The sequence below is a fragment of the Geospiza fortis genome, unplaced genomic scaffold (assembly GCF_000277835.1).
Source record: "Geospiza fortis unplaced genomic scaffold, GeoFor_1.0 scaffold286, whole genome shotgun sequence".
In the NCBI taxonomy this organism is placed as follows: Eukaryota; Metazoa; Chordata; class Aves; order Passeriformes; family Thraupidae; genus Geospiza; species Geospiza fortis.
The window spans coordinates 347,976-360,148 of record NW_005054444.1 but is presented as its reverse complement, the minus strand read 5'-3'; the positions used below and the strand labels follow the sequence as shown (position 1 = coordinate 360,148).

The 12,173-nt window shown below is 46.6% G+C and overlaps 1 protein-coding gene across 2 annotated transcripts in view; it reads left to right on the top strand.

Annotated features, from left to right (window-relative positions):
* Positions 1-12,173, top strand: part of MYO7A (myosin VIIA) — a 97,713-nt gene that overhangs the window by 60,066 nt on the left and 25,474 nt on the right. For both annotated transcript variants that reach the window (XM_031062298.1, XM_031062301.1), the window contains 7 exons: positions 5,226-5,363; positions 7,442-7,600; positions 7,947-8,039; positions 9,379-9,473; positions 10,565-10,649; positions 11,509-11,727; positions 11,881-11,988. In XM_031062298.1, coding sequence (XP_030918158.1) covers positions 5,226-5,363; positions 7,442-7,600; positions 7,947-8,039; positions 9,379-9,473; positions 10,565-10,649; positions 11,509-11,727; positions 11,881-11,988 — 897 coding nt within the window. The remainder of the gene's footprint in view (positions 1-5,225; positions 5,364-7,441; positions 7,601-7,946; positions 8,040-9,378; positions 9,474-10,564; positions 10,650-11,508; positions 11,728-11,880; positions 11,989-12,173) is intronic.

The following is a 12,173-nucleotide window of genomic DNA, read 5'->3' as shown; positions in this document are numbered from 1 at the left end:
CTCTTCTCTGTCTCTGTTTTGTGTTTTGTTTTGTTTTTTTACCTGTGCTTCATGTAGTTTCTCTGTGGCTATGCATCCAGCACATTTGGCCAGTCGCCCACACCCACACCAAAGGTAAACTGAATACATGAGCTCCTCTTTTGTATACTCACCTCTCCTTGGCAAGGATTGTGCTTTACTCCTGTTGGTTTATTCCTCTTCCTGCACTATCTATAGAGGATCCATTTCGGGTGACCAATGTGTTGGAGAGCATTTTTACAGCTTGTTGAATAGGTACAGGGGTATGACTGTGTCACTTCATTCTAGGACTCAACTCAGAAAAGCTTTGTAATGGTGGGGATTTGATCAGAACCAGGCCCAGCCAAGGTTTTGAGGATTTTTTCTTGATAGTTGAATCATTCTAAATAACTTCAGATGGATCATCTGGGATTTGGCTGTTGTTTACCATGGTGCCACCATTGGCTTCAGTGGGACGCTGTTCCTCCGAACACCTGCAAATCTCACCCTGTTTTGCACTTTCTGAGGCAAGACAGCCCACATGCAAAGAGAGAACCCTGGATTGCATTTTTGGGTTGTTTGGAAATGCTATTATTTTTGGAGGTGAAGGGTTAGTTCTTGTTCGGGGGGACCTCAGATCCAAGCCTTCAAAGACAAGATAATATGAAATTTTGTCATGATCATCAAAACAGCCTTTTGGCACCTCTTTTAGGTCTTTTCTGTTGCATCTCATCTGCTGACTGGTTCTGATAACTTCCCAAACCTTGCTTGCTAGTTATTTGGCCATAAGATAGCATATTGTGTGCTAAAGATTTTATGATATAAGCTTTGTGACTCTGCTCACATTTCCACAGCCCCTTGATAACCAGAGGATTAGCTTGCTTTTCAAAATTCAGCTCTTTGTGTGGGGCTGAATTTCATCCCTTTTTACTTCTGCAGTATCTTGGATGCTTGGATTTGGAATTCCAATGAGGAGGATCTGACCCAAAATGACTGAAAGCCACTAATTCCAGAGGTGGACTCCTTCCCCTCTGTATCACGGTGAAAATTGTTTCAATTGGAACATATCACTGGGCCTTGCTCTAGAGTTGTAGCAAAAATGATAGTCTTTCCTGAGTTAGGATACAAGAGAGCTGGAGAGGGCCTTGAGTGATTGGACAAGGGGAATGACTTTAAACTGAAAAAGAAAATGTTTAGTTGAGGTATTAGGAAGAATTTCTTTCCTATGAGGGTGATGAGGCACTGGCACAGGTTGCCCAGAGAAGTTGTGGATGCCCCATCCCTGGAAGTGTTCAAAGCCAGGTTGGATGGGACTTCGAGCAGTCTGATCTAATGGAAGGTGTCTCTGCCCATGGCACCAGGGTTGGAGCTAAATGAACTTTAAGATCCCTTCCAACCCAAACCATTAATAATTCTGTGATTCTATGGTGGGATTAAATCCAGGAGACAAATGTGCAAAACCTGTCAGAAATGTTTAGACTGGTTTTTCCTCTGAAGATGTCAACAGGTGATACAGGGAAATGGGAGTTTTGTTGTTGTCATAGTTGATCTTACAACTAAACTTTGTATTTTGTAGGTTTTCTAATGAAAAATAATTGTCCATAAAAATGATTTTTCATATATATATATATATATGTGTGTGTGTGTATATATATATATATGTATATATGCATCTCAATAAGCTTGTAGTTCAAAATAGTGATACTTGGCACTGTTATGTAGCCCATGTCACCATTTTATTGGAAGGCACTTTCCAGACTGCACAGCCTTTAGGAGAAAGACTCTCTTCGCTATATGATGCTGCAGAATGAGGTGGCCTCAGTTTTGAGTGGTCACCTGAAGGCCACCCCAGTGACATTTCATATAAAAATATAACAAAGAAAAAGCATCATTTTGCCCAGAAACTGCATGTCACATTGGCATGGCTCAATTTAGTGACCATATAATCCTAAAGAGATGGGAGGATGGTCCTTTGTCCAGAACCTTTCCCCAGAGTATTGCCCCCAGAGCAGCACGTGCTTCACCCTCCTTCCCTGGCTCTCCTCAAGTATTTCATCTTTCTGCATTTCCACTGAAGCAGGCTGCCATCTCTTGATGTGTTTCTGCTGCACCAGCAGCCCTGTCCTTCAAGGAGGAGAAGGTGCAAAGAGACAGAACGAGTAACCTCTACCATTTCTGGCTCAGTGACATTTCTCCTTGTAGTTGCCATTCTCCTTGCCTTTTGTCTTGGTGTTACTGCAAACAGCCATGTATGTGTTTGCACTTCCAAAGTTCAGACTGGCTTGAGATGGCAGAAAGAAGCAGAATTGAAGCATGTCTGGATGTCATGCTAGTCTGCACATCATTCTAAACTCTCTTCTGCATGCTCCTTCTCTGTAAATAATCTAATTCTCTTCTTTTTCTTGTTTTGCTCTTCTGTTTTTGAGTATTTTCCTCCTTTGATGTTGAGTACAGGCTGAGTGCTGCAGTCTGGGGTACAGCACCTCTGAATCCTGCTCATCTTTCCCCATTTAACGCAGGTCTCATCCTCCCTTCTACTGGGCTTTGTATGAACACAAGTGAAGAGAGTCTGAGTCCCAAAGATGTTACAGTCTCAGAGTTTGAAAGCTAGGAAGTGTCTGGCCAGGGAAAAGCAGAATGTGTCCGCCCTTTCTCCATCAGGCTTTGGGGACTGGGTCTGGTTTTAGCTTAAAAATGCTTCTCCTCTGCAGTAAATCCTGTATTTTCAGTGCCTTGCTAGGCTGTGTTGAGAGGCTGCTCCACTCCTTTTTTTTTGTTTGTTTTTTTTTTGTGAAGTCATTTTGTTGAAGGGTCATTTTGTTGAAGTAAGGGAAGAGGTTTCTCTCCAAGCTGGTGTTGAGGTGAGGCAGAAGGAACCACAATTATGTGAGTGGTGTCACCCATTCCTGAAGGATGAAGCTGATGCAAAACACTTGTCAGGTTATTTGTTGTATGTCTGAGAGCCTGAAAAGTGCCCATAGGGGTGGTGCCCTCCATTGAGAGGGGTCTGTGCACAATTGTCAGGCCCTGAAATGTCATCCCTGAATGGGATGATGTGGTTTTGACAGGGGGAGCCCAGACTGCTCTGACTATTTGGACAGAAAGACAAGCTGCTCTCTGGTCACTGTCCCTTCCTTCCAACCCCTCCCAGCAAAAAGCCCTCAGATGTAAGGATGGAGATGGCACCACTGCTTTTTGCCAGATCTGGATGCATGCAGGAAAGAAATGCAAGGCACCAGCAAGCTGGAGAGGCATTTCTTGCTGTCTGGGAGCAAACCACTCCTGCATTCCCTTGTAGACCCTTGTACAAAGTTTTGCTCCCTTCCTAACACCATGGCTTAAAAATGATCTCTCCCAGCCAAGCCCAAACTGACTAAAATTTGTCTAACATGCAATTGTTTCAGACTGCCAGCCCTGCTGCTGCATCTGTTGCTGCTTCCAACCCCTGTGGCTATCCTTCCCCACCTTACAGAGGTGACCTCATGTGCATAATTAGCAATGTGATGAGAAAACATTCATCAAAGCCTTTCAAACCAGGATTCGTGCTGAAACAGCCTTTTCCTCAGAAAATCTGCAATAAAATATGAGCATCAGACTCTCCAGTGCTCTGCAGGTAGCAGCTGTATCCATTAATTACCCTAGATCTGTTAACAGTTTGTCCTTCTGGAGAGGATTTTGCTGGGAGAGATCGCTGGTAGCCCCCCATGCTGTTCTTGGCAAGCAGACCAGGTTTTTGTGGTGTTTGCATGAGCTGGGTTTTCTCTTGTTGGAATTCCATGATGACTTTGTGCTTGTCTTGATTGGGTTTGTCTCAACATCACATCCAACCTGAGCTGTGTAAACTCCCTGTTCATGGCAAAGGGGTTGGACTAGAGGGAATGTGTAATCCCTTCTGATCCAAACTATTCTGTGATTCTATGGAATTCCTCCATTTTGGGGGACAGGAATGTTAAAGGTTATTAGTGATATGTGGTGAAGCACATGTAAAAATTTTAGCAAAAGTAGAAATAAACACGGTAACAGAAATGTGCAGATAAACACTGCAAAACATGGCAGCAAGGCCAGTGCAGATGAGGATTTTGTGACTCCACATGTGGCTTGACCACCTGCAAATAAGAGGATATTTGAAAGAAAAATGCATTAAAATCCTGCTGGAATTCTCCCTTTGGGAATTCTCTAGCCATCAGGTCATGTCACAGGTCATGTTACATGCTCAGCCTGTCTTTAGTTAAGAGGGGGTTACCTCCTGGTGCCCAACTCTTCTTCCAGCCCTCCAGCATTACCTGCTGCCCCACAAAGGCTCCCTGAGCACCAGATCCCACTAGACACACAGCACCACTGTGACTGATGTGTAATGAGTTCAGGTAATAGTGTCTGGCACGTGAAATGAGCTAGGGACTTGATTTGGAGGTGGTTTAACAAGGTTTTCCCAGAGCAGGGAGAAGGGACTATTAAGGGAAACATACACAGTCTCATTTAGAAACACTTGCCCTAAAATAGAGATTGGATTATTAATTTGACCAGGGAAGCTGAACCAAGAAAAATACTCCAAATCTTCCTGATCTCCCTAAATACTCACTTCATTTAGTTTAGTTAATATTCTTCTCCAAAAGCAACTCAAATCTGTGGTAGTACAGGCTGAGGAATCTCAGCAGAAGTGTCTGGAACTGTTGCAGAGTCACCCTGCAACAAGCATTCTCCTGGGTTATTTTTTACCCTAAATGAGTCTCTGGTTCTTGTTCCAGGGAGCAGGAGGAGCCCTGCCTGACACGAGGAACCATGACAGAGGATTTGGCATGCCCATGCTGCAATGCATGGAGACAGGGAAGCCCACACTGCTCCTGAGAGCATCCCCGGGCAGGTGCACTGCCCCAAGCTGTAATACAGAGAATTTTGATGGCCCAGAAGACCCTGTTTGCTCCTATAGGCAGATCTTCCTCCTGGCTCTGCACAGGGAGGTTCACACAGGGAGGTTCAAGCAGGAGAAATTAAATCATGGCACTTTTCCTGCCTGCATAGAACCATATGGAGTAGGCTGCCGGTGCCCAGCCATTGCAAGTTAGCAGGCTTTGCCCTTCCCCTCTCCTGCCACAACTTTCAGCCACTTCTGGCCCCACTGCCTGCTCCAGCCCTGGCTATTGCAGGAGGTTCCTGGGGACGCGGCCAGAGGGGAAAGTCAGTGTTATCCTTTCATTTCCTGAGTGCGCTGCTGCGCTGCGGTCTTGCAGGGAGCAGAGACGAGGAAGCGCTCGCCGACACTCAGCAGCCAGTTCAAGCGCTCCCTGGAGCTGTTGATGAGGACTCTCAGCGTGTGCCAGCCATTTTTTGTCCGCTGCATCAAGCCCAATGAGTACAAGAAGCCCATGGTAAGTCCTGCTTTTCTCTCCTGGTTGTTTTTTGTATGGGACTGCCCGTGGGGTCATTCTGCTCTGGAGCTACTGGCAAAACTCCTTTGGGCATCAGTGGAGACAGGATTGAGCCTGCATGATTGGAAAAGCAACCCACAGCCTGCTGTGCAAGCAACAGAGTCACTAAAGGGTTGGAAAAATCAGGCACTTGCTTTGCAGCCCAACAGCACCCCAAAATTTTTTGCAGGGCATAGCTCCTGACCCTGCCTTTCTTCTCAAGGACGATCTTAAGGAATTCACCCTGCAGCCCCTTATCCTATAGGAAATTCCTCTCCATTTCCATAGGGGGTAGGCTCCTTCCTGCCAGAGACTTCAGCTGAGCCATGGGTTTAGTTCTGTGGCAGAGTTCAGTGCTTTCTAAAAATCGTCTTCCCGTGGGTGTTTCCCTAAAAATCTTTGCTCACAATGGATCTTCCATATTTTAAATCCTGTTTGGTCATTTCCATTGCCTATTTTTTTTTTATTCACCGATTACAAAAGCATGGTTCTAAAAGCAGGGGAAGAAAGAGGCAAAATAGCACAGAGGAAACATAGGAGGAGTTATCTTGCTCCAGTTCACAGTGATTTGCTTCAAAAGCAATGAACATTGTGGGGGCAAATTTTTGGGAGCAATAAAAAGGAAGGAGACGACTCTCAATCCCCTGACCACAAACTGCTCAAGGAAGGGCTCTCCAAGTTTTGCAGCAGAAGGCAGGTGATAAGGGGGGTGCTGCGCGCCCTGATCCCACTCCCCACACCTTGCAGGATCAGACACTGATGCTGTGAGCAATCGCTGTTTCCTGCTCACCAAACTTAATTGTGGTACTGCTTGGAAAGGAAGAGCTTTATTTAATAAATAATCTAGCCAGGGCTGGAGCTTTATCTAAAGTCAGTGTCTGTTAGCAAAGCTCAGCTGAGTGCAAAAAAGCATAAAATCCTGAATTTCAGGGCTGTTATCTACAAGCAGTGTTTGTTTGAAACTTATTTTTGCTGTTCAGAGAACCTAATAGGATGTAGAGCAAAAGGTCTGGTGGGTCTCTCAGACCGTTTTACTGGGCTCTTATCCTGGTTTTGGTGAGAGTAAAAACCTGTTAATGGAATATTTTGGGTAAATATTTAACAATATGTCAGATGTGTGATTATCATCTGAGCAGAGATTAGAACAAGACCTTCTTTTTGGACATAAGCGATGTTGAGAAATAGGTGTACATCCTGAACTGATGTTAGCAAATTATTTTATATGCCCTGATTATGAACTGTTTTTACACCTGGGTGTCTGGAATTCAGTATAGTATTTTGACTTCTGCATAGGAAGTCTGTATTTCATCAGGTCTTACAAGCACTAAGCCAGAAGTCTCTGTTCAATCTATTTGTCTGCAAAGCTTTCAGTGAGACAGGAAAACAGTTTCAAGTTTGAAAGAATCAGACAAAGAGAAATTAATCTCCCCATGAAACAAATAAGTGGGTGAGCTAACTCTAAATCAGAGACTGCAGTGTGACATGAAATGTGATTTCTTGCTAAATTTAATTTTGTCCTTGGCTTAATAAACCAAAGGAAAAGGAATCCCAGATAAAGGCACACAGAGCTGTGCAGGGTGACTGCAAAAGAGAACATTGTCTGAGATCATTTTCTATCCCTGCCTTTGAAGGAAAACATACTGATAGTGATAGGAAATGGCATAGCGGAAGTGAAAGGTCAGTGGAAAGTCCTGACTGTTTGTTACTTTATGTTATTCTAAAACTTTTACTTCCTTCTGAAATGTGCTTTAGGAGGGAAAAAGATTGTTTGTATCGAGATGCTGGCTGAAGTTCTCTGGGTCCATATATCATACCATGCTCCTGCTTCTGAGTATTGTTCTGGTTAGTCCAAGAGAAAGGCGTGGGATGAATTAGATAACAAAACCATGCAAAGAAAATCAAAACTGTCTCCAGCAGTCTGTGCCTCATCAGGCCCATGTGAAGGAGAGCATAGTTGCCCATAAGTGCAATGAACTAGCCCTGAAAGATTTGTGCTCAAACCCCTGGTGATTTGATTTGGTGTCCTGTAACCCCCCCAGCTGTTTGATCGGGAGCTGTGCGTCCGTCAGCTGAGGTACTCAGGGATGATGGAGACCATCCGCATCCGCCGGGCTGGGTACCCCATCCGCTACACCTTCGTGGAGTTCGTGGACCGCTACCGGGTGCTCATGCCGGGGGTGAAGCCAGCCTACAAGCAGGTGAGAATCCTCCTTCACAGTTAATGAGGGCTCTCTGCTGGGCGATCTCCAGAGATATTTATGGGGTGTGCCTCCTCTCCAAAATCAATTATGCAACATATGATCCCCAGGTGTCACAGTGGTGCTCTGGGCTTTCCAAGTGAAGAAAAATGGTTACAGGGTTGGCAGGGACAGGTACCGTATTCAGGCTGTCTCTCTCACTCATCTTAAACAAAGTGACAGTAAAGCCATAAGAGCCTCATTAGCAGAAAACTGCAGGATTTGGGACCGGAAAAGGTTTACACTGAACCTGGGAGGAGCAATGGATGAGTCTGGTCCAGGTGAATCCCAACTCCTTTTCTGTCAGGGTGACCTGCGTGGGACCTGCCAGCGCATTGCTGAAGCAGTGCTGGGGAAGGATGATGACTGGCAGATTGGCAAGACAAAGATATTTCTAAAGGTGGGTGGTTGTCCACATTCCCTCTTGGGATCCATCTTGGATCCTTGCCTCTGGAGGTGTCTCCTACCATTTCCTTTCCATCACAAGACATGCCCCTTTTCCATGGTCTCTGGGCTGGCATGTCAGTGGGTAGAGCCTGGCTTGAGGCAGAACATTTGCCGCCAGTTGAGGAGCAGCAGGCAGGAGGAAGTCCTGACACGGTGCCAGGACTGATGCATTCACAAATCCATACCGACACAAAAGTGATCACATCCAGTGCACAGCCTTTTCCCTCCTGGGCTGAGTGGTTCAGCTTCCTCTCCTGCCTTCACCCAAAAGGCACAGCAGCAGGAGGGATGCCCATGCAGAGCCCTGCAGAGAGAGGGACATGAGCACAGGCTCATTTTGCTTTCTGCACATCCTTGTGCAACTTGAGATGTGCCTACAGTCTCCTTTTCTGCATCAGTCCAGCTGATACAGAACAGTCCAACACTGCAGGTCCCCTGCAGCCCCTTACACACTCCTGTTTCCTTACAAACCCATTCCTGTGCTGTTCTTGGAAGGTACAGCTTCTTTTGAGCAAAAATCACAGGGATAAACCATGACTGCTTACACTTAAATTCACCCCCAAATCCCACTGCCGGCACAAACACCCCCGTCTCTTCCCCAGAACTTGTAGGCACTAGTTGCTCTTTCCAGAGCCTGTTATCAAGATTTCACAGCTGTCAGGGCAGGAAACAGAGAAATTGGGAGGCCCTGAGGGGCCATGGGAGGTTGAGCAAAGCAGGAAACATGTGGAACTGCCTCTGCTGCACGCAGTGCGGCATGGCTCAGCTTGTCACAACTGGGAAAGAAAGCTGCATCACACACAACATGGGAGGAATCAGAATAAGGCTTGGATTGGTGCATTTGAAAACCTCAGGGCAAAGGAAATTCAGTGTTTCGAGGAGCTTTTTTTCCTTAGGTTAGGGAAGCATTGCAGTCTTGGCTGGAAGAAGTGATGAGACCCAGGTAGCCTGGAGTTTGTTTGCAAACCTCTCCAGTGCTCCTAGGAGCTGCTCCTATGGCTGAAAGCACCAGGGGAGAGCTCTGCAGGGAAGGGCAGTGTAATTTAGCTGTTTTCAGACTGTGAAGTATTGCATTTGCAGCTTCTGGATGACCTGGTTCATTTGGGAATGAAGACTATAGATCACTAGGGTTTATGTTAGGACTTCCCCGGTGAGCAAGTGGCATAATACTTGAGATGTAAAATGACCCCAGAGTTTATTTTGGACAGCTGTCCTGGGGTAGGGTCTTGCACCACCCACTGTGGCCACATATCAGGCTTGAGACATTGGTGTTGTGTTGCTTCCTCCCACAGGACCACCACGACATGCTGCTGGAGATTGAGAGAGACAAGGCCATCACGGACAAAGTCATCCTCATCCAGAAGGTGGTCCGTGGGTATAAAGACAGGTAGGTATGAACCCCTTGGCCAAATGGGAGGTGGGCTATGTGGGATGCTTTATCCAGCAAGTGGGTCCTGGGGGCTCCATCACTTCTTTGGTGCCCAGATGACCAGAGGGGACCCCTGATGTGTTGGCACTCAGGTGCAGCAAGTACTGGAGGAAAAAAGTAGAGGAAACAAGAGGATAACTGTGTTATCTTCCTCAAACCTGCACAGAATAGGTGCCATCTTCAGGGGATGTGGTGTTTGCTATGACAGTGCAGCAGTGGGCTCTGAGCCAGCTGAAGGCCATGCTGAGGCCATGATCTCCAATCTATGGAGATCCCCACAAGACTGCAGAGGGAATGCTGGGTCACCACTACTACTAAAGTTGCTCTCCCCAAAGCCCAAGGGGTTCAGAACTCTTCCCTTTGCAACCCAGTTTCAAGACATGGAAGAGGACAGGTAGCTCATTGTGGATGAAGAGGGGGAGCCACAGCCAAGGACAATCTTCACCTGCAGAGGAAGGACAGTTCTTGGGGTTTTATGCTCTTTGATTGTCCAAGCCACGGCTGTGACTCAGGTTGTGCTTTGCAGAAAGGGCACATGCTAAATAACTCATCAATCTTTCACACACTGATCGTAGTGAGACGAGACTCCCAAGGCCTCCCAACACAATTGTTGTCCACAGGTAGGACCAGATCAGGCTGAGAAGGACTGGAGGAGCAGATAGGGATAGCAGCGTGATGTTGGTGAGGTTTGCTCTCAGTCATTTGGGTGGGATTCAATCCATTTTCAGGTACTAGAATGAAATGGGAAGGACACATAGGGAAGAGATTTTAGGTGTGAGAAGAGGATGCTGGGCTGGGAGTCCTATCATCTCCTGTTCTTCCCATTTCCATAATGTGGCATAATCTCCCTGCAGAGACCTCTGAGAGAGAGTGCCTACAGATGTTTTTATGAAAGCAAGGAAAGCTGGGGAAGGAGACATTTTCAAGCCAAAAATGTGGTGGTTATTCCACCTGGACCCTCAGATTCAAATCTCCAAGAAATAAGGCCCAGGAGATGATGATAACTTGTGGCCAAACCACAGAGGCAAATGATTGAAATGCTTTTGCAGGTCCAATTTCCTGAAAGTGAGAAATTCAGTCCTGATGATTCAGAGATACTGGCGTGGACATAACTGCAGGAAGAACTATGGTGCTGTAAGTACAGGGGTGCTTCCTCACACCTCTGCCTTCCTGCCTCTCTAACCTGGGACATACATAAAGGTTTCCTGGTTCAAAATGTCCCATTGAATGTCGGAAGTGGTGAGGTTGGCTTTCATCAGTTGGAGTGATGAATGGAAGTTTGCTCTTTGGCTTTGTCATCTCATTGAAGAGATCACCTTCTAGCTGTCCTCTCCCCTGTGACTTGTATGTCCATTGCACCAACTGGTCATTTGGGTTTTTGTAAGTCTTCCCCTAGTTTCCAGATGACTGAAAACTCAAGAGCAGCATCCTCTAAAAAATGTACTCCGTCTCCATGTGGGACCATATTTGAGTTTCTCACCCTCACAGTCCATAGTCCTCTTCCCTGTTCCAACTGGTTTTGACCCAACAGCATGGTCTTTTGGAAAGTGTGTTAAGGTCTAAAGTATCTCAGAATAATCTTTCAAGCCTTCAACTTGATAGAAATAGCCACTTCCAGGCTGGCTAGGATGCTGCCTCCTGCCATCAAACAGCACCTTGACTGTCAGACAGGGGTTTTGCAGATGCTGGACCTCTATAGGAGCCACCCTCATGGCTTGTGGCTACTTTGGGATGGCCAACCAGACATCCTGAGGCCTCTCAAAGGCTCAGTGGGGAAGAAACTCTGTTCGTCCTTCCTGGGCTTTGAATCAATGCAGCAGCCAGATGGCTTCATTTCTCCACCCTCTTGGAGAACCTCCCTCCAGAAGGTTTGCTGTCGTGGGGACTGATTTCAGTGGCCCTTATTTACAGCCGTGCAAGCAGGAGATTAGTGGTGGAAATCTGCTTAGGGTGGGTGGCTGGCGGGGCGGTCTCATCCTGCTCCCTCTTGCAGATGCGGATTGGCTTCCTGAGGCTGCAGGCCCTGTACCGATCCCGCAAGCTCCACAAGCAGTACCACATGGCTCGCCGGCGCATCATCGAGTTCCAGGCGCGGTGCCGGGGCTACCTGGTCCGCAGGGCTTTCCGGCACCGCCTCTGGGCCGTCCTCACCGTGCAGGCCTACGCCCGTGGCATGATCGCCCGAAGGCTCTACAAGCGCCTCCGGGGGGAGGTAAGTGCCATGGAGGAGAAACGGAGATGGGGAGAGGGGAGAAACACATACTTCTGCATCGTGTGCTCTTGGGATCCAATTTTAAAGGGAAAAAAATAATTCCAAATATACTTAGATGCCTATTCAGAAAGGGTCTTCTGTTTATTCGCACAGTATTATCGACGCCTGGAAGCAGAGAAACTTCGGCTGGCAGAAGAGGAACGACTTCGAAAGGAGATGAGTGCCAAGAAAGCCAAAGAAGAGGCAGAAAAGAAACACCAAGTACATGGGGACTGATCTCTTTGTGGGGTTCTGTCTGTTTTCCAGGAACTAGTTTTGCTTCTTTGAGAGGCAATGACAAAAATATCTAAGGGATTTCTACCCTGCTTGAGTGGTTAGTATTTAATTCACCAAAGTACTCTGTGCTCTATTAGTTTGAGTCTGCTCCAGAATTTCTGATTTGCTGC